We start from the raw sequence: 21,978 nt of genomic DNA on the forward strand, positions 1-21,978 counted from the left end.
TTCACACAGAAAACAGAGAAAGAGAGAGAAAACAGAGAGAGACTCAGAGGTTGGACACTCATTGAAACATAAATCAAATCAAATTGTATTTGTCATATGCGCCGAATACAACAAGTGTAGACCTTACAGGGAAATGGCTACTTACAAGCCCTTAACCAACAATGATTTAAGAAGTTAAGAAAAAAAATATAAAAAGAAGTTTAACTAAAAAATAGAAAGTAAAAATGTTTAAATAATAAGTTACAAAATAACGCAAAAAAAACATACACAATAGCACAATTGGTTACCGGATCGTAAACCGGCAGCCATCCCCTTCGGTGCCATTATGTCACAGTGAGTAAATAACTGTAACGTTATCTAATTTGTGCTTTCGTTCTTGATGTGTGGGTGTATAGCATAGTATACCGTAACTGTTTTGTTCTAAATACTGTTCATTCCTCTGTAATTACACCAATATATGCAAATGCTTGCATTACATATAACAAGAGCCAGTGAGAAACACAAAACTAGACCAAAGTACAACGATGTCTATGGCCTGCCTGTGTCATATGGCCTGCCTGTGTCATATGGTCTGCCTGTGTCGTATGGCCTGCCTGTGTCGTATGGCCTGCCTGTGTGGTATGCCCTCCCATGGGCGTTGTAGCTTGGATGTGGCTCCTGTGGGGTCTAACTGTTGACCAATGTGGGATTTGTAGTTCCCTGTGGCTCAGCAGGTCCTGTGGGACCTGTGTGGTTTGTAGTTCTTGTGGCTCAGCAGGTCCTGTGGGATTTGTAGTTCCCAGTAGTTTAGGTCCCAGCTCATATCCTGCCTGTGTCTTGGTCCTTGTCCTCCAGCAGCTCAATGAGCTGAGTGAAGCTCTGTTTCACGGCATCCATGTTGTCCACTGAGCTGCCTTCTAGAATCCAGCTCTTCCCTCGGGCCAGAGGCTCCAGCTCAAAATACTTCTTTATCTAACAGAGAAACAGAGAAAGAGAGAGAAACAGAGAGAGAGCTCAGAGGTTTGGACACTCATTGAAAACATAAATCAAATCAAATTGTATTTGTCATATGCGCCGAATACAACAGGTGTAGACCTTACAGGGAAATGCTTACTTACAAGCCCTTAACCAACAATGATTTAAGAAGTTAAGAAAAAAATATAAAAAGAAGTGTTAACTAAAAAATAGATAAGTAAAAATGTTTAAATAATAAGTTACAAATAACGCAAAAAAAACATACACAATAGCACAATTGGTTACCGGATCGTAAACCGGCAGCCATCCCCTTCGGTGCCATTATGTCACAGTGAGTAAATAACTGTAACGTTATCTAATTTGTGCTTTCGTTCTTGATGTGTGGGTGTATAGCATAGTATACCGTAACTGTTTTTGTCTAAATACTGTTCATTCCTCTGTAATTACACCAATATATGCAAATGCTTGCATTACATATAACAAGAGCCAAGTGGAGAACACAAACTAGACCAAAGTACAACGATTGTCTTAAGAACTATTCAGGTCCCATGTTGGAAGTCTGCAGGAAAACAAAACAATAACAAAAGTTCAAAATATTGCAATCAATTCTGAATCAATTGGGAGAAAGATTACCCTCGTGATTTCAACTCCCAGTTGAGTTTAAGCACACAGTACACACTTCTGAAAACAAGCACAGTGTCCAGCTATGTCAATAATCTGAAAAATACAAAAACACTGCCACAATTCTCTTAACACTTTCAAAATCTCTCAGTTCTGCCAATACTGACACGGATTGATAGGTGATGGTCAAGCCAGCATTGCAGACCGTTTCTGTATAGTTCTACTACTTCGTAGGGGGATGCCTGAGACCAGTCCAGTGATATATGGGAGCCACATAGGACCACTCATATATGGGCTGGTAGGCCTAAGGCCATAATGGTCCGTCTTTGGGGTGATTTACTACTGGGAGGATGAGGCATTGCCAGACAGGCCATAACTATGGAAATAGAATGAGGTGCTTTTCTGTTCCAGCGATTATATTTCTATGGCCATAACGGGTCTGTAAGACATCATACAGTCTCATTGAAGGTTTACTACCAGGGTGATGTAAGGCCATGCTGGTCTATGGACCATCAGACAGTCTCATTGAAGGTTTGGGTTGATGTAAGGCCATGCTGGTCTATGGACCATCAGACAGTCTCATTGAAGGTTTACCTCCAGGGTGATGTAACGCCATGCTGGTCTCCTGGCCATCAGACAGCGTGGTGACAGAATGTTACTTGTTGCCTCTCTGGGTCATAATGATCTGAGAGAGCAGAGTGGTGTCTGGAGAACCTTGACATTTGACGCCACAGAGGCAATAATAAATACCTGGCAAAAGCCCCGAGAGTCAGGTCAGTACACGGAGAATAAATACCTGGCAAAGCCCCGAGAGTCAGGTCAGTACACGGAGAATAAATACCTGACAAAGCCCCGAGGTCAGGTCAGTACACGGAGAATAAATACCTGGCAAAGCTCCCGAGAGTCAGGTCAGTACACGGAGAATAAATACCTGGCAAAGCCCCGAGAGTCAGGTCAGTACACGGAGAATAAATACCTGGAAGCCCCGAGAGTCAGGTCAGTACACGGAGAATAAATACCTGGAAAAGCCCCCAGAGTCAGGTCAGTACACGGAGAATAAATACCTGGAAAAGCCCCGAGAGTCAGGTCAGTACACAGAGAATAAATACCTGGAAAAGCCCCGAGAGTCAGGTCAGTACACAGAGAATAAATACCTGGAAAAGCCCAGAGTCAGGTCAGTACACAGAGAATAAATACCTGGCAAAGCCCCGAGAGTCAGGTCAGTACACGGAGAATAAATACCTGGCAAAGCCCCGAGAGTCAGGTCAGTACACGGAGAATAAATACCTGGCAAAGCCCCGAGAGTCAGGTCAGTACACGGAGAAATAATACCTGGAAAGCCCCGAGAGTCAGGTCAGTACACAGAGAATAAATACCTGGAAAAGCCGAGAGGGTCAGTCAGTACACAGAGAATAAATACCTGGAAAAGCCCAGAGTCAGGTCAGTACACAGAGAATAAATACCGAGTGAGAGCACCACGCCCGAAGCCCCGAGAGTCAGGTCAGTACACGGAGAATAAATACCTGGCAAAGCCCCGAGAGTCAGGTCAGTACACGGAGAATAAATACCTGGCAAAGCCCCGAGAGTCAGGTCAGTACACGGAGGAGTCATTTTCACATTCAGAATACTACTCGTTGGGATTATGGATACTATGGCAGGGTTAAGTAGGCATGAAACGGAAGAAAATGCTCAGACTGAGTCAAAAGAGTTATGAAATGCTAGTTTTCATTTTCCATTGCTAGTCTTTTGCTATGGTGTGCCATAATGAACATGACCCATCACTTGGATAGCAGGAATAGGAAAAGAGGTAAAATAAATCAAACTAAACAATTTGAGTAAACAGAGACTTAAAAGTGAACTTTTCCAAAAGATTCTGTCCATCTGTGTTTAAAGAGGAGAGTCCAGAGTTTGGCTGTGTGTATCTGTGTGTCTGTCAGTGTCAGTGAGTGGGGACAACTTCCTCTTCTCTGAGCAGACTGAGGAAGGGGGAGAGATCCTGTTCAAACCCATTCAGAGAATACAGAAGATACCATAGGACACCATACTGTACTGATGGCCAAACCCACAGGAACAGGAGAGGTTAGAAGCTGCACTAACAGGCTGCAAAAACCTCTGCTGCTCCTGTCCTTTTGTTTCAGAGCAGAAAGGAGAATAAATAAATAATGAAACAAAACATCCTTTGAGCCAAAGCTCCCATAGCATGCCAAGAATGCTGATTAAGATTTCCCTGTCTGGGACTTCATCGCTCGCTTACACAATCCTCCCTCCTCCAAAAGAGAGAGAGAGAGAAAGAAAGAGAGAAAGAGAGAAAGAAAGAGAGAGAGCGAGAGAGAAAGAAAGAAAGAGAGAGAGAGAGAAAGAGAGCGAAAGAGAAAGAAAGAAAAAGAGAGAGAGAAAAAGAGCAGGAACAGACTTGGAAGATGCCGCAGCGCTTGTCTGTTGTTTTTATTTGTGTGTGTGTGTGTGTGTGTGTGTGTGTGTGTGTGTGTGTGTGAAGGATGATTAATTCAACATAAAGAGAAAGCAACAAGTCTATGAAGTAGGAGAGGTTAGATCAGGGATCATCAACTAGATTTAGAAGGAGAGGTTAGATCAGGGATCATCAACTAGATTTAGAAGGAGAGGTTAGATCAGGGATCATCAACTAGATTTAGCCATGGGATGATTTTTTTCTTGAGCGGATGGTCAGGGGGCCGGAACAGAATTACAAACAATTTGTAAACTACAAATTGACCGCAAGATGCCCAAACAGATATAGCGTTCCACAGGTATGCTGGCCCAAGGTATGCTGGCCCAAGTTGACTCCAATGTTTCCCACAGTTGTGTCAAGTTAGCTGGATGTCATTTGAGTGGTGGACCGTTTTTGACACACAGGAAACTGTTGAGCGTGAAAACAACAGCGGTGTTGCAGTTCTTGACACAAACCGGTGCACCTGGCACCTACTACCACACCCTGTTTAAAGACACTTCATTATATTGTCTTGCCCGTTCACCCTCAGTGGCGCACACACACACACAATCCATGTCTCAATTATCTCAAGGCTAAAAAATACTTCTTTAACCCATGTCCTCCCCTTCATCTACACTGATTGAAGTGGATTTAACAAGTGATCTCAATAAGGGATCATAGATTTCACCTGGTCAGTCAATGTCTTATTTTAAAAAAATTATAATGATAATAATTTAGCAGACACAACTTACAGGAGCAATTAGGGTTAAGTGCCTTGCTCAAGCGCATATCAGCTCAGGGATTCGAACCAGCAACCTTATCAGTTACTGGCCCAATGCTCTTAACCGCTAGGCTACCTGTCTCCCTATATCTTTATCTTGTTAGCCTTGTGACCCAGTGTATATCTCTCTATTATGCGTGGGAATACTTTGGAACAGATTTCCAAAATTAAAATCACTTGCCGCTGATTTGCTGGTGTTTTACAGTCTTTTATGTCCACCTTTTGCTCAGAAAACTGTGGCTAGCCTGGCTAATACACTAAAACAATACATTGTCTGGTGAAACAGACTGACACAGCAGAAAAATGTCCATTGCTAGTTCATCTCTGCTGGGCGTCTCAATAGGGTCAGGAAGGGCAAGCTGCTGGTACCCTCGTTTAGCCCGACTAACACGCAGGCTGAGCTAGCTAACACAGGACAGTTCTGGGTCACGAGGCCAACACGCTAAAGATGTGCGAGGGTCATTCAGTGTGTGCAGCAGATAAAGAGTTGAAGGTCTGGCTGTATAGACTGTGGTGGTGGACCTTTATGTTGTACAGCCCAAGATCAATCTGCTCAAAGCTGGGATCAATGGGATGAGTTTCAGGGCTAAAAAGATCAAGTCTGATCTGAGGGGATCTCTCCTGACCTTTAAAGGCTGGTTAAAAACGACGGGAGGCTGGGAGCGGAAACCTACAGTAAGACGGTGTTAACCTGAGGCAGGGCCATGTGCGCCAAAGGCTGTTGCAGGGTGCTCATCTGCCGATTCACCGCTTTAAACATAACGATGAAAGTGGTCAGAGTTCACTTGAGGAAAGAGAAACTCAACTCTTCCGAAACACGACTGGTCCTCCCATGATGATGAACGATCACAACTACTCCAATCCAAACCGGTATCTGGAAGACACCCGGGTCATGTCCAGTAGAGAAAACGTTTTGAAAGAGGAAGTTATCACCTGAGCCAGTTCCTGTTCCATAAGAAATTCAAGCTGAGCCTCTCCTCTAATGCATCTTGAGAGGGAGGTGAGGAATTGAGGGATCAAGGACAGGAGGTATCAAGGACAGGAGGACTCAAGGATTGGACAGCTTATACACTTTCAGACAGAGCCTACTGTATGTGTTGGTACAGAGCCTACTGTATGTGTTGGTACAGAGCCTACTGTATGTGTTGGTACAGAGCCCACTGTATGTGTTGGTACAGAGCCCACTGTATGTGTTGGTACAGAGCCCACTGTATGTGTTGGTACAGAGCCTACTGTATGTGTTGGTACAGAGTCTACTGTATGTGTTGGTACAGAGCCTACTGTATGGTGTTGGTACAGAGCCTACTGTATGTGTTGGTACAGAGCCTACTGTATGTGTTGGTACAGAGCCTACTGTATGTGTTGGTACACAGCCTACTGTATGTGTTGTACAGAGCTCTACTGTAGTGTTGGTACAGAGCCACTGTTGTGTTGGTACAAGCCTACTGTATGTGTTGGTACAGAGCCTACTGTATGTGTTGGTACAGAGCCTACTGTATGTGTTGGTACAGAGCCTACTGTATGTGTTGGTACAGTAGCCCATGTGTTCTGTTTGGTACAGAGCCTACTGTATGTGTTTGGTACAGAGCCTACTGTATGTGTTGGTACAGAGCCTACTGTATGTGTTGGTACAGAGCCTACTGTATGTGTTGGTACAGAGCCTACTGTATGTGTTGGTACAGAGCCCATGTGTTTGTACAGAGCCTACTGTATGTGTTGGTACAGAGCCTACTGTATGTGTTGGTACAGAGCCCATGTGTTGGTACCGTAGAGTGCTGAGTGACTCCTGTATAACCCCCTGCGCTGCGTAGCCACATGGGCCTCCCTCCCTCCAAACAGGAGACCTGTTTCCCAACACACCTTGGGGGGATGTCGAGGCGTCAGCAAACACCTGTTAGCCTCCCTCACTGTAGGTTTACAGTAACTACATTCTACAGGGGGCTACGACTACGAGCCACCTGAACGGGCTGACAGCAAACATCTGGTCCTGAGGCTGGAGCTGGACTGGGGAGCTGGACTGTGGAGCTGGACTGTGGAGCTGGACTGGACTGTGGAGCTGGACTGGAGAGCTGGACTGGACTAGAGAGCTGGGCTGTGGAGCTGGACTGGACTAGCGAGCTGGCCTGGGGAGCTGGACTGGATTGGGGAAATGAACTGGGAAGCTGGACTGGATTGGGTGCTGTGCTGGGGAGCTGGACTGGGGTGCTGGACTGGACTAGCGAGCTGGACTGGGGAGCTGGGCTGGATTGGGCGCTGGGCTGTGGAGCTGGACTGGATTGGGCGCTGGGCTGTGGAGCTGGACTGGACTGGAGAGCTGGACTGGACTGAGGAGCTGGGCTGGTGAGCCGAGCTGGGGAGCTGGACTGGCGAGCTAAGCTGGGCTGGGGAGCTGGACTGGACTGGCGAGCTGGACTGTGGAGCTGGGCTGGGGAGCTGGACTGGCTAACTGGGCTTGGGAGCTGGACTGGGGCGCTGGGCTGGCCAACTGGGCTGGACTAGACTGGGAAGCTGGACTAGACTGGTACGCTGGACTACATTGGGAAGCTGGACTGGGGAGCTGGACTAGACTGGGACGCTGGACTAGATTGGGAAGCTGGACTGGGGAGCTGGACTAGACTGTGGAGCTGGACTGGGGAGCTGCGCTGGGCTGGCCAACTGGGCTGGCCAACTGGGCTTGGAAGCTGGACTGGACTGGCGAGCTGGGCTGGGGAGCTGGACTGGACTGGCGATCTGGGCTGGGGAGCTGGACTGGACTGGCGAGCTGGGCTGGGGACATGCCATTTGTCTTCTGCAGTATCAGTAGAGAGGAAGGGCCCTCAGTTCCAACCTTCACAGATCTCCCTCCTTCCCTTCCTCTGTTCAGCCAGCAATTCATCCATAATTGGATAAATCCACAAAAGACAAATAAAACAACCCACTGACTGACAGGTGACCCAAAATACTTTAACACCAAGATACTCTGAAATCTACCAATTCACCTGAAAAATGAGATTCCATCCCGTAGGTGTGACGTACAGCTCATATTTCAGACTGAAGTCKGATTTTTGGTAATAGCTCTAGTTTAAAAAAAAAATATGCGAATATCGGGACCGTTCCAAAGCAAACCTCCTGTAAGACCTTTAACATCCTTGGGATCATCCCTGCTATTTCCCCACTGCAGTGGAGGGAATAATATTTCATTTTGGAAAAGTCGTGGGTCTAGTGGTGGGGATTCCTCTGTGGTAAAGCATTCTTCATGAGGTAGTTCAGTAACCAACGCTGAGCCAAGACCTGATTCACATTTCAAAACAGCGGAGACACTAAGAACACTAATACAAGGCCTTTGTACATTGCGTGAACTTGTTCTGTATGTCCAACTCGTCCATTGACGTACTTATACACGACTTATACACCATAATACATCTAATGACATACATCAACAGTTTGCACAACAGCTTTCACAGAGGAGCTGAGAACAGGGCCTATGTATTATGTACTGCCGCCTTGACATAACGCTGCCCTTATACATGAAAAGGAACCATCTGGTGCCATCATTCATCTGTGTTATGAATCTCTCCTCACGCCATGACGACTGACGAGTGACGCCACTTCCAGTATGTATAGCTTGGTGTGCGAGTTGTTATGACTGCTGGAGTGAAGTGGATGGCCGGGTCTGAAGCGGAGGTAGGTAGTCCATTATTCACACACTGCATAGCGGACTGGGTCTGGCTGGCTAGGCCCTCAGTGTCTTCAGAGCCAGAACATAGGAAACACATTGGGCTGAGGCAGGAGGCTCCATCGGTCGGGGGCCACAGTCTAGAGCTTTGTCCCAAACGGCACCCTATTCCCTATATAGTGTACTACTTTTGACCAGAGCCATATGGGCCCTGGTCAAAGTAGTGCACTACATAGGAAATAGGGTGCCATTTTCAGAGACACATGTTGGAGCAGAGGAGGTTGAGGCTCCACTCGAACACGTCACAGCCACAGTAACACACTCCCTCAAGGACTGGCCATCCCACAGAGAGGTCTCAGGGAACACAGGAGATATTGCCGACCTCAATCGATATACATGGAAACACTTGAGTAAATGAGGGACAGTAAATATATTGAAAGCAGGTGCTTCTACACAGGTGTGGTTCCTGAGTTAATTAACCATTTACACTCATGGAAATTGGCCTATATGGATGGGGCTAATTTGAAATGTTTCTTACAGAATAAATATGAAAAGCATATGCATAAGCATGTTAGCAATTGCAAGGGAACATTTAGGAGATTATGGGAAAATGATTAGACCAAAGTTAAAGACAACAGTTCACCGGACACTGAATCAAAAACATTACACTGTTGATTTTATGTGCATTTTACATTTACTGTACTTTCCTCTGCATTTGTTGACAATGAAATCTGAAAATAGTCTGGATACATTCAGTAACATGATAAGAATATTCCTGTAAAATATGGTGTCGGTGCAACATCAAATAAAGTGTGAGTGTTTGAATGAGAGGACTAACTGGTGTCTCCAAGTGGTCACACACCTCTCCAAAGTGTTCGCACTTCTGAACAAATGTACATGCACATTTATGACTCAAAGAAGAGTCTTCAACTATAAAGTGTTTTTTAAACTCTCCTATCTGTGTCGTTGAGGAACTAGAGCGAACATACTTGTAGTTGTTTGAACACAGCCCTGCATCCCCGCCATCACACAACTACTGCTGTTTACGCAATCCAAAAATTGGCCCAATATAAATTGCAATCTAGGTCAGGTGGGCATAATTTGAAAGCTTGTTCTATTACCAACATGACTAGCTAAGATTTTTTTTTTTTTTAAATATGATATTACAGTGTTAGGCTTTCACAAGCCAATTCAGAKAAACAGATGGTCATTGTGGTTTGCATAGAATGGAGTCATGAGTGCATTCAGGTGCGTGTTCTGCAGTGAATTTTCTTCCCAATAGATAAACGTAGGCTCATTCTATTCAGAACAACCCAGGGTATCATGTTTTATGATATGGAAATGTGAAGTGCACATTTGGACAAACAGATGGTTTGGCTTGCCATGGCATATTATTTACATTGTTTTCATGCTCATCAAGCCATTCAGTGACCATTCATGTCCCGCGGATGGGGGCATTGTCATCCTATGGGGGCATAGCCATGGTAGCCAAAATAATGGCCAAAACAATGGCCTGCCCAGCATTTTTATACATGACCCTAATGGGATGTTAATTGCTTAACTGATAAGTGCCTAAATTGGAACGCAGTGGCTGTACAATAACATGCTTATGGGAGATTCTGGAGCAGCACCTGAGACAGCGGTTTCCACCAAATCAACAAAACACCAAATGATGGAATTTCTTGTGGAAGAATGGTGTCGCATCCCTCCAATAGAGTTCCAGACACGTGTAGAATCTTTGCCAAGGTGCATTGAAGCTGTTCTGGCTCATTGTGGCCCAACGCCCTGTTAAGACACTTTATGTTGCCGTTTCCTTCATTTTGGCAGTTACCTGTAGGTTACACACACACACACACACACACACACACACACACACACACACAGAACCAGACTTCCAATCAGACATACAGAACTGGAAATCTAATTGGTTAAAAATACCTTTGGTGAAAATAAAGTTCTGAACCGGTTTGAACCCCCCAAAAAGTTACGGTTTATATCGTTCCTTTCTGTTGAAATAAAAAATGTACATTTAGCTCAACATGAAATGACTTCACCTATCAGTGCAGACAGAGCAGCTTGCTATGCAGCGGGCAAGATACAGCTGTTTACATGCAGTGGACAGACGTGTAGCGTGCGAGATGCCACAGAAACTTTGCGTGTAGGGAGAAAGCGATAGAGGTTGGAGGAGGAGGCTTTGCTTGAAGGGCTTATCATCACATGCATTATCTGAATTAGGCCCACAGAATTATACCTATGGAGGAGCGTCTTCTATGAAGGAACTTTGAATGTCTTTGAACTACAGAGAATTGGCTTAACATTAAACCAGGTGTGCATTGCTGCATTTTATGTGGGACTGGAAAAAAATGCCTGGAATGTAAAATAACGTTATTAACCGGTTCCCATGCTTTCAAAATAACGATTCTGTTCAGGAACAGTACAGAATACTTTTATTCCCAGTTCTGATTCTGTTCCTGGAAAAATGTAGTTATTTTCCAGTTATCGGTTCTGTTCCCTGAACCGGTTCCAACCTCTGGTGCCAGTGGCTGTTTGCAATATGTAGGTGTGCATTTAACATAATGGATAGGATAGTTCTGCATAATGCTGTTGTTGGTTTGAATGCCTGTATACTGTACTGCCTCTGCAAACAGTCAGACACGTGCGCTTTAGGAGATGATACAGCTGTAATTCAATACCATACAGCTCATTGAACACAGCAACTCTGTGCTGTGTTTACAATGTGCAATACCATGAACATGTGTAGGGAAGGGATGACACATAAATGAGAAGTTAATTTAAATAAATGAACTATGGTATATTGTATATTAAATGAGTTTTGCAGATAGATTTGTTCAGTGGCCACAGCTGAACTGAACAGATAAAAGTATCACCACAAAAGACTAAACAGAAAGTAAACAGTGCCACTTGGAGAAACACTTCCTTGTGAACGGTTGTGTGAAAGGGTACAAACAAAAGCAGTGTTTTTATCAACAAAGAAATCTATAATGTTTTTAATATGGAAAAGTTGTGTGATTGAGTGTGTTTAAGAGTGTTGGTGACTAAGTGGCAGCTGGATTCACAGTCGACTAATATAGAGGACTTTGAAAACAAGTAAATTCACATGAAAAGGCTCAAAGGGAATGGCATACATTAAGGAACTGAGTGAAATCCATCCAAGAGTCAAAAAGCTTGTTTTTAATGAAAAATATTACAGCTTGCTCTCATTCTTTGGTGGAATTTTCATTCGATATAACAGTTGATAAGAAACAAATACGATATGCCACTTTTTGTCAAAATTTGTGCCAGTCTGCACCACAGGTGGTAGATATTGCTCAACCTGCTCTTATTTCCTCCATAAACTCAAGTGGAATGTTCTGGGTTCTTGGCTCCAGTGGGCCAATGACACTGTGGAGGGAGGCAGACCTGGGTTCACTTACTCTGAAATCTTTCAAATACTTGTGAGTGCTTGCTTTAGCCTGCCTGGAGTGACTGGTAGGTGGGCTGGGCCCTTTTGGGACTTTTCTATTGGTTCCAATGCAACAGGCTCAACCAAGCGCAGCGAAACCATCTCAAAATGATTTTGAATACTATTTAAACCCAGGTTAGGAGGGAAAACTCAACCATAGCCTGTGGAGTCTGTTGGAATCTGTGTTTGTGTCCTTGTTTGTCCCTGTGTTCAGCAACTCCGACAGACGGCACGCCCTCCGCTCTCCGCTCCGACCACAACGGGCCCGTTTGTTTTCTGCAGAGGGATGGGAATTCACTCAGGCGACGTTGGCATCGCTGTACACCACAGATGCCAAGGCCAGTGTCTGAACAGCAGGAGCAACACCAAACGCCCCACACACACACACCATCCATCCATCCAGACGCGCACGCACGCACACACACACACACAGACACAGACACAGACACACACACACACACACACACACACACACACACACAAAACCACCGTGACAATCCCCCTCCGCCTTCCCGGACACCCACCCCTCCATCTTTCTCATATGATACTTCCTACTGTCTGGAAGAACCACCATGCCTGGTAAAACTGCAGGAATCACAGTGACATCACTTTCTCCATCTGAAGCCCAAGACAACAAAGCAAGGCAACATGTCTTGGCAGTCCCTTAGAAATAACACTTTCACTCATGGCTTTAGGTAGTACGCAAGAAAGACTATCACCTCCCTCCCAACGCATTGCTGTGTGTGTGTGTGTGTGTGTGTGTGTGTGTGTGTGTGTGTGTGTGTGTGTGTGTGTGTGTGTGTATTCCCTCCATGCACATCATGAGCACACATGCAGTCAGTGAGTAAGCCATTCTACTCTTATCCTCATTATAAAACAGGCTCTGCTCTCATCCTCATTATAAAACAGGCTCTGCTCTCATCCTCATTATAAAACAGGCTCTGCTGTTATCCTCATAAAACAGGCTCTGCTCTCATCCTCATTATAAAAAACAGGCTCTGCTCTCATCCTCATAAAACAGGCTCTGCTTCATTCCTCATTACTTTAGAAAGACGGAGCTGGCATGCTGCTCATCCTCTATTATAAGAATAACAGGCTCTGCTGTGATCTCATAACAAAGCAGGGGCTACTGCTAAATCGGTAACATGTCCTCATTAAAAAACAGCTCAAGTTTAGTCCACGACTAAAGCGGCGCTTTCATCCTCATTTATATAAGAAAACAGGCTCTGCTCTCCTCCTCATTAAAAAAACAGGCTCTCTTCTCATCCTCATTTAAAAAAACAGGCTCTGCTCTCATCCTCTTAAAACAAAAAGGCTCTGCTGTTACCTCATTTATAAACAAAGGCTTTTGCTCGTTGATGCCGTTCCCTTATTAAGCCTCCACTCTCTCAATAACTAACCCAGTGGCAGATTAAAACGTCCAACCTTATTACCCGTAGGCCGAGTGTTCTTGTTAGACTCTCTGGAGCTGCCTGAGCTTGATGTGCTGTGTGACTGGTAATTTAGCATATAGCACCCGCGTGCTCAGCCGGTCTCCGTGTGAGAGACTGCCTATCCCACCAATAACCTGATCCTTGATGATTAAAAGTACTGGATTGTCGTATGTATTCTCTTTAGTATAAGACCGTTTGAAATATTATATCAAGATAAGGTAATACCGCTGGGGACGGGAAGTCCTCACCACATTCCTGCGCGAATGTCCCCCTGATTAACCATGGAATTAATCAATAAACATGGCGACCATCGGCTGCAGCACAGCTACTGTAGAAAGCATAGACAGATGAGATGCCCTACCCAGCATCGAATGGAGTTATGACTGACTAATAGGGACAGATGCCTAGGAAACCCAACACATTGAGCTGCTAGCAGAGGAAGACATCGTCCAGATAACAATCCATCGAGCCATCGTCTGCTCTCTACCTAGTACTGGAAGTAGTCAGCATACAGAAATCTAGCATTTCCTTTGAACCTTAAACTGTTTGCAGATGTATGTCAAGAGGAAATGCTTTGGCCCCATTGCTGTACAGTGTCTTGGGTTTCCTGAAAAGGCGCTTTAAATCCCATGTATTATTATAATAGATGATTGTTACTTCTACAGCATATCTGATGAACATTGTGTAAAGGCAGTGCTCAAAGTAAATAGCATCCATAGTTAAAAAGAAACGAGAGCTCTTGAATCAGCCTCGATCTATTAGAATATTATATGACGTTTTGTGGACCGTACATTTTCTCTCCGCTTATTAAAAGATGTGTTTGAGAGGTGGCAGACAAAAGCCATGTGTGTCTCACAGACAAACAGAAAGAGAGGGAAAGAAAGAGAGGGGAGAATGAGAGAGAGAGGGGGAGAATGAGAGAGAGCGAGAGAAAGAGAGAGGGGGGAGAAGAGAGGGAGAGAGGGGGAGAATGAGAGAGAGGGGGGGAGAACGAGAGAGAAAGAGAGAGGGGGGAGAACGAGAGAGAAAGAGAGAGGGGGAGAAGCGGGAGAGAGAAGAGAGGAGGGGGAGAGAGAAGAGGTAAGAGTAAGAAGAGGTGAGGAACGGGAGAGAGGGAAAGAGGGAGAGGGGGAGAACGGGAGAGAGGGGAGAATGAAAGAGAGAGGGTAAGAGAAAGAGGGGAGAGGAATCCAGACACCATTGTGTGGCGCTCCCGTCCCAACAGGCTGGCAGAGAGCAATCTGCGAGAAAGGTCACCTCGCCGCGCCGGGAAAGGTCAAACAAAGGGGCTGTGTCTGGTGGAACTGGCCTCCTTTTGTCACTGTCTCCACCGCCACCTGTGTCACGTCTACCTTGCCATTGTAGCACCCAGTACTGTCTAGACTGCTGCTGTGTGTGTGGCGTATACATTTACAGACTTACGTATACTAAACGGTACAATATCCATTCATGCATTTGTCTCATCATCATGTCTCAGAGAATTACAGTGCCTTCAGAAAGAACCCATACCCCTTGACTTATTTCAATTTTTTTTGCCCAACCATCAACACACAATACCTCATAATGATGAAGTCGAAACATGTTTAGACATTTTTTAAAATGAAAAACTGAAATTTAATTCACATATGTGTTCACACCCTCATGCTATGACACTCCAAATTTAGCTCCGGGGCATCCAATTTCCTTTGATTATAAAATCTTATTTGTCACATGCTTTGTAAACAACAACAACTTCCCAACAATGCATAGAGGAAAAAAGTAAAAAAAATTATAATAATAATAACACGAGGAATAAATACACAATGAGTAAGGATAACGTGGCTATATGTACGGGGTATCAGTACTGAGTCACTGTGCAGAGGTATGAGGTAATTGAGGTAGATATGTACATATAGGTTGGGATAAAGTGACTAGGCAACAGGACAGATAATAAACATTAACAGCAGTGTACGTGATGAATCAAAATAGTTAGTGCAGATTAGTTACATTTGAGTCATTTAGCAGATACACTTATCCAGAGTGACTAACAGGAGCAATTAGGGTTAAGTGCCTTGCTCAAGGGCCCATCAACAGATTTTTCACCTAGTCGGTATGGGATTCGAACCAGCGACCTTTCAGTTACTGGCCCAAGGCTCCTAACCGCTAGGCTAACCAATAGCTTCCCGGACTACCTATTTAGCAGTCAAATTGCTTGGGGGTAGAAGCTGTTCAGGGTCCTGTTGGTTCCAGACCTGGTGCATCGGTACTGCTTGTCGTGTGGTAGCAGAGAGAACAGTCTATGACTTACTTGGGTGGCTGCAGTCTGACAATATTTAGGGCCTTCCTCTGACATTACCTGGTATGGAGGTCCAAAATGGCACGGAGCTCGGCCCCAGTGATGTACTAGGCTGTACCCACTAACCTCTGTAGTGCCTTGCAGTCGAATGCCAAAAAGTTGCCAGGGGGAAGAGGCGTTGTCATGCCCTCTTCACAATTGTGTTGGTGTGTGTGGACTAGAGGTCGACCGATTATGATTTTTCAATGCCGATACCGATACCGATTATTGGAGGACAAAAAAAGCCGATACCGATTAAATCTGCCGATTTATTTAAAAAAACATTTAAAAAAAATAATATATATATATATATATATATATCACACACACATTTTGTAATAATGACAATTGCAACAATACTGAATGAACAATGAACACTTTTATTTTAACTTAATATAATACATAAATACACACACAGCTCTGAAGTGACAATGATACTGAAGTCTGCTTAGGAGACAAATAATCTCAACTGTTTGAATAAAAATAGACTTTAAGTTACCTGTGATGAATGTTGAAAACAAAAACTTTAATTTCTATATGCAGGAAATCCTATTTTAATAATGGGCATGGTAAGAATTGACAACCAAAGTGCGAGTCATAATTCCCATGACACCTAGCAAAATCTGAAAAGCGGTTCCTTCATTTATTCCATAGGATATTTTTTAGATTCACTTAAAATAAGGTCTGTGTTTCGTGTAGGCTTACATCACCGTGGCAATTATATAACTGTGTAGATATCCATAGGACAAGGTAACTCTGATCAATATTGGCTAAATATAAGCGAAGATAAAAAAAATTGTCGAGTGGATTTATGAAAATATGTTGACAAACGTTACCTTATCCTAGTGAGATTTACACGGGTATCAAAACGTCGAGGCGGTTTAAGCCTGCACGAAACACAGTCCTTATTTGAAGTAGATCAAGACATTCTCTATGGAAGACATGAACGGTAAAATAACGAAGGAACCCCTTTCAAATTCAGCCGCAAGTTATTACAGGAATTATAACGCGTCGACTATTTCTCTCTAAACCATATACCTTTGACTAATCAGGAAACTATCACCTCGAAAACAAAACGTTTATTCCGTTCCGTATTTTATCTAACGGATGTCATCCATGAGTCTAAATATTCCTGTTACATTGCACAACCTTCAATGTTGTCATAATTACGTAAAGTTCTGGCAAATTAGTTCGCAAAGAGCCAGGCGGCCCAAACTGTTGCATATACCCTGACTCTGCGTGCAATGAACGCAAGAGAAATGACACAATTTCACCTGGTTAATATTGCCTGCTAACCTGGATTTCTTTTAGCTAAATATGCAGGTTTAAAAATATATACTTGTGTATTGATTTTAAGAAAGGCATTGATGTTTATGGTTAAGTACACATTGGAGCAATGACAGTCATTGATTGATTGTTTTTTATAAGATAAGTTTAATGCTAGCTAGCAACTTACCTTAGCTTACTGCATTCGCTGACAGGCAGGCTCCTCGTGGAGTGCAATGTAATCAATGCAAGATTGGATCCCCCGAGCTGACAAGGTTAAAAATCTGTCGTTCTGCCCCTAAACGAGGCAGAACGTTCCTAGGCCGTCATTGAAAATAAGAATGTGTTTTTAACTGACTTGCCTAGTTAAATAAAGATTAAATAAAGGTGTAAAAAAAAAAGGCAAATCGGCGCCCAAAAATACCGATTTCTGATTGTTATGAAAGCTTGAAATCGGCCCCGATTAATCGGCCATTCCGATTACTCGGTCGACCTCTAGTGTGGACCATGATAATTCCTTAGTGATGTCGACACCAAGGAACTTGAAGCTCTCGACCTGCTCCACTACAGCCCTGTCGATGTGGATCAGCTCCTTTGTTTTGCTGATGTTGAGGGAGGGGTTGTTGTCCTGGCACCACACTGCCAGGTCTCTGACCTCCTCCCTGTGGGCTGTCTCATCGTCATCTGTGATCAGGCCTACCACAGTTGTGTTGTCTGCTAACTTTATGGTGGTGTTGGAGTCGTGAGCGGCCACACAGTTATGGGTAAACAGGGAGTATAGGAAGGGACTAAGCACGCACCCCTGAGAGGTCCCCATTTTAAGCGTCAGTATGGCAGATGTGTTGTTGCCTACCCTCACCACTTCGGGGTGCTCCTTTTGTCCTGGTGGGAAAGGGCAGTGTGCGAATTGGAGTGGGTCCAGAGTGTCTGGGATGATGGTGTTGATATAAGCCATGACCAGCCTTTCAAAGCATTTCATGGCTACAGATGTGAGTGCTACAGGACGATAGTCATTTTGACAGGTTACCTTGGCATTCTTGGGCACAGGGACTATGGTGGTCTGCTTGAAACATGTAGGTATGACAGATTGGGTCAGGGAGAGGTAAAAACACTTGCCAGCTGGTCCAAGTATGCGTCCTGGTAATCCGCTTTGTAAATGTTAACCTGTTTAAAGGACTTATTCACATCAGCTACGGAGAGTGTGATCATGCAGTCGTCCGGAACAGCTGGTGCTCTCGTGCATGGTTCAGTGTTGCTAGCCTCGAAGCAAACATATTAGGTATTTCATTCGTCTGGTAGGCTCGCGTCACTGGACAGCTCACATCTGGGTTTCCCTTTGTAATCCATGATAGTTTGCAAGCCCTGTCACCTCCGACGAGCGTCACAGCCGGTGTAGTAGGATTCAATCTTGGTTCTTAGTTGATGCTTTGCCTATTTGATGGTTTGTCGGAGAGCATAACGGGAGTTCTTATAAGCGTCTGGATTAGTGTCCCGCTCCTTGGTTTCTGGTTGGGATATGTACGTACGGTCACTGTGGGGACGACGTCGTCAATGTACTTATTAATGAAACCGGTGACTGATGTGGTAAACTCCTCAATGCCATTGGATTAATCTCGGAACATATTCCAGTTCTTCCACGGCCTGCATACTCACATACTCACGCTCTCAAACGACGTGTACGATGTTCCAGTTCCCACCAATATCCAGCAACTTCACACAGCCATTGAAGAGGAGTGGAACAAAATTCCACAAGCCACAATCAACAGCCTGATCAACTCTATGCGTAGGAGATCGGCCTGCATGAGGCAAATGGAGGTCACACCAGACACTGACTGCTTTTCTGATCCACGGCCTCACCTTTTTTTTTTAAGTAACTGACCAGATGCACATCTGTATTCCCAGTCATGTGAAATCCATAGATTAGGACCTAATCAATTTATTTTTAATTGACTGATTTCCTTGTATGAACTGTAATTAAGTAAAATCTTTAAAATTGTTGCATGTTATATTTTTGTTTAGTGTAGTAGTACTAATTTAAAGGATCATTTTAAAATAAAGAAATGTTCGGACGCTACAGACAATTTTGTGAGAAGATCGATTTCGGGATGTCTCATGGTCTGACAAACTGCTCTAGCTCTGCCACCTTTCACAGCAGATGCGGAAGTGCGATGTCGGCAGATGCAGTGGATTGAGAAGCATTGAATGCTTTTTATGGGGATTGTTGTTTGATGATAATTAGATATCCGAGGGGGCACGGACATCGACTCTAGATCTCTGATGAGACGTTGTCAGTCAATCAGGTCATCTCCATGGTAACCAGAGACTCTTCTGCAATACATGCCTTCAAACTACAGTAAAACTCCTTAAGTATGCCCTCACCTAAGGAACACGTTTGAAGGGCTCTATTCAACCCCCTTCGGTAAGGATTTACCATCAGGAATAATTTCACATTAAGGAAAACCCATAAGATGTTTAACGCAACCGGCCCTGGGCTCCATCTCCTGCCTGATAGAGATGGAGACCCTGGACCGTGTGAACCCCACTATAGCTTAACCTACAGCCCCCCCATCCATAACTACTGGTCATCAAACTGTTATGAGCTTGGACATTCCAAGAGCAGATCCCAAAGACAGGGAGTGAAAGAGAGCTTACTCAAGCTCATTTGACCTCTAATACTGAACGAATGTCCCCCTACAACAAATCTAGTTACAAAAGTCTACCAGAGGACCATAATTCAATGAAGTGCATGCCTTGCTTGTCAGGCAGCCACAGCAGCGCTACACAAAACAATACTATACTGCCAGTACACACACACACCCAATCTGCTTCTAATGTAGACATGTACTCAGGATACTCCATCCAATATTGCCCTAGCGAAGATGAAAAGTTGCGAAGGTGAAATATTTGAGGGGAGTATCTTGGAAGACAAGTATCACCCCACGGGAATGGTACAACGGGTGAATTGAGTTTCATACATGTGTTATGCACAACGTCCTCCTGCAGGGTGGGACAGCTGATCTGAGACAATCGGAGTCAAACAACATCCAGAGAAAGTCTATTGTGGTGCGCGCGCACAATCACCCACACACACACAGGTGTTTTACGGGTACTACTTAATGAAGCTGCCAGTTGAGGACTTGTGAGGCATCTGTTTCTCAAACTAGACACTAATGTACTTGTCCTCTTGCTCAGTTGTGCACCGGGGCCTCCCACTCCTCTTTCTATTCTGGTTAGAGATAGTTTACTCTGTTCTGTGAAGGGTAGTAGTACACAGCGTTGTACGAGATCTTCAGTTTCTTGGCAATTTCTCGCATGAAATGGCCTTCATTTCTCAGAACAAGAATAGACTGATGAGTTTCAGGAGAAAGTTCTTTGTTTCTGACCATTTTGAGCCTGTAATCAAACCCACAAATGCTGATGCACCACATGCTCAACTAGTCTAAAGAGGCCAGTTTTATTGCTTCTTTAAATCAGAACAACAGTTTTCAGCTGTGCTATCATAATTGCAAAAGGGTTTTCTAATGATCAATTAGCCTTTTAAAATAATGAACTTGGATTAGCTAACACAACGTGCCATTGGAACACAGGAGTGATCTTTGCTGATAATGGGCCTCTGTACACCTATGTACGTAGATATTCCATTAAAAATCATTCATTTCCAGCTACAATAGTCATTTACAACATTAACAATGTCTACACTGTATTTCAGATCAATTTGATGTTATTTTCAATGGACAAAAAAAATGTTTTTCTTTCAAAAACAAGGACATTTCTGTGACCGCCAAACTTTGAAAGCCAGTGTACACACACACACACACACACACACACACACACACACACACACACACACACACACAAAAGTTTGGACACACCTACTTATTCAAGGGTTTTTCTTTATGTTTACTATTTTCTACATTGTAGAATAATAGCGAAGACATCAAAACTATGAAATAACATGGAATCATGTAGTAAAAAGTGTTAAACAAATCAAAATATATTGAGATTTTTCAAAGTAGCCACCCTTTGCCTTGATGACAGCTTTGCACACTCTTAGCACACTTCATGAGGAATTAATTTCCAACAGTCTTGAGGGAGTTCCCACATGCTGAACACTTGTTGGTTATTTTTCTTTCACTCTGCAGTCCAACTCATCCCAAACCATCTCAATTGGGTTGTGGTCGGGTGATTGTGGAGGCCAGGTCATCTGATGCATCACTCCATCACTCTTTTTGGTCAAATAGCCCTAACACAGCCTAGAGGTGTGTTGGGTCATTGTCCTGTTGAAAAACAAACGATAGTCCCAATAAGCACAAACCAGATGGCATGTAATGCTGCAGAATGCTGTGGTAGCCAAGCAGGTTAAGTGTGCCTGAATTCTAAATAAATCACTGACAGTGTCAACGGCAAAGCCCCCCCCACACCTCCTCCTCCATGCTTCACGGTGGGAACCCCACATGCGGCGATCATCCGTTCACCTACTCTGCGTCTCACAAAGACATGGCGATTAGAACTCAAAATCTCACATTTGGACTCAGGACAGATTTCCACTGGTCTAATGTCCATTGCCCGTGTTTCTTGGCCCAAGCAAGTCTCTTCTTCTTAATCGTGTCCTTTAGTAGTGGTGTCTTTGCAGCAATTCGACCAAAGGCCTGATTCACGCAGTCTCCTGTGAACAGTTGATGTTGAGATGTGTTTGTTACTTGAAGCATTTATTTGGGCTGCGATCTGAGTTGCAGTTAACTCTAATGAATGTATCCTCTGCAGCAGAGGAAACTCTGGATCTTCCTTTCCTATGGTGGTCCTCATGAGAGCCAGGTTCATCATTGTGCTTGATGGTTTTTGTGACTGCACTTGAAGAAACTTTCAAAGACCTTGAAATATTCCGGATTGACTGACCTTCATGTCTTAAAGTAATGATGGACTGCTGTTTGTCTTTGCTTATTTGAGCTGTTCTTGCCATAACACAGAGTATACACACACACACACACAGAGTATACACACACAGAGTATACACACACACAGAGTATACACACACACACAGA

The 21,978-nt window shown here is 44.1% G+C and overlaps 1 protein-coding gene across 1 annotated transcript in view; it reads right to left on the reverse strand.

Moving 5' to 3' along the window:
- Positions 1 to 535: 535 nt before the first annotated feature.
- Positions 536 to 21,978, reverse strand: part of LOC139029547 (ADP-ribosylation factor-like protein 15) — a 54,419-nt gene continuing 32,976 nt past the window's right edge. The window contains exon 6 of the mRNA XM_070449763.1: positions 536 to 951. Within this exon, the coding sequence (XP_070305864.1) occupies positions 799 to 951 (153 nt within the window). The 3' untranslated portion in view covers positions 536 to 798. The remainder of the gene's footprint in view (positions 952 to 21,978) is intronic.

This window comes from Salvelinus sp. IW2-2015, linkage group LG20 (genome assembly GCF_002910315.2).
Source record: "Salvelinus sp. IW2-2015 linkage group LG20, ASM291031v2, whole genome shotgun sequence".
NCBI lineage: Eukaryota > Metazoa > Chordata > Actinopteri > Salmoniformes > Salmonidae > Salvelinus > Salvelinus sp. IW2-2015.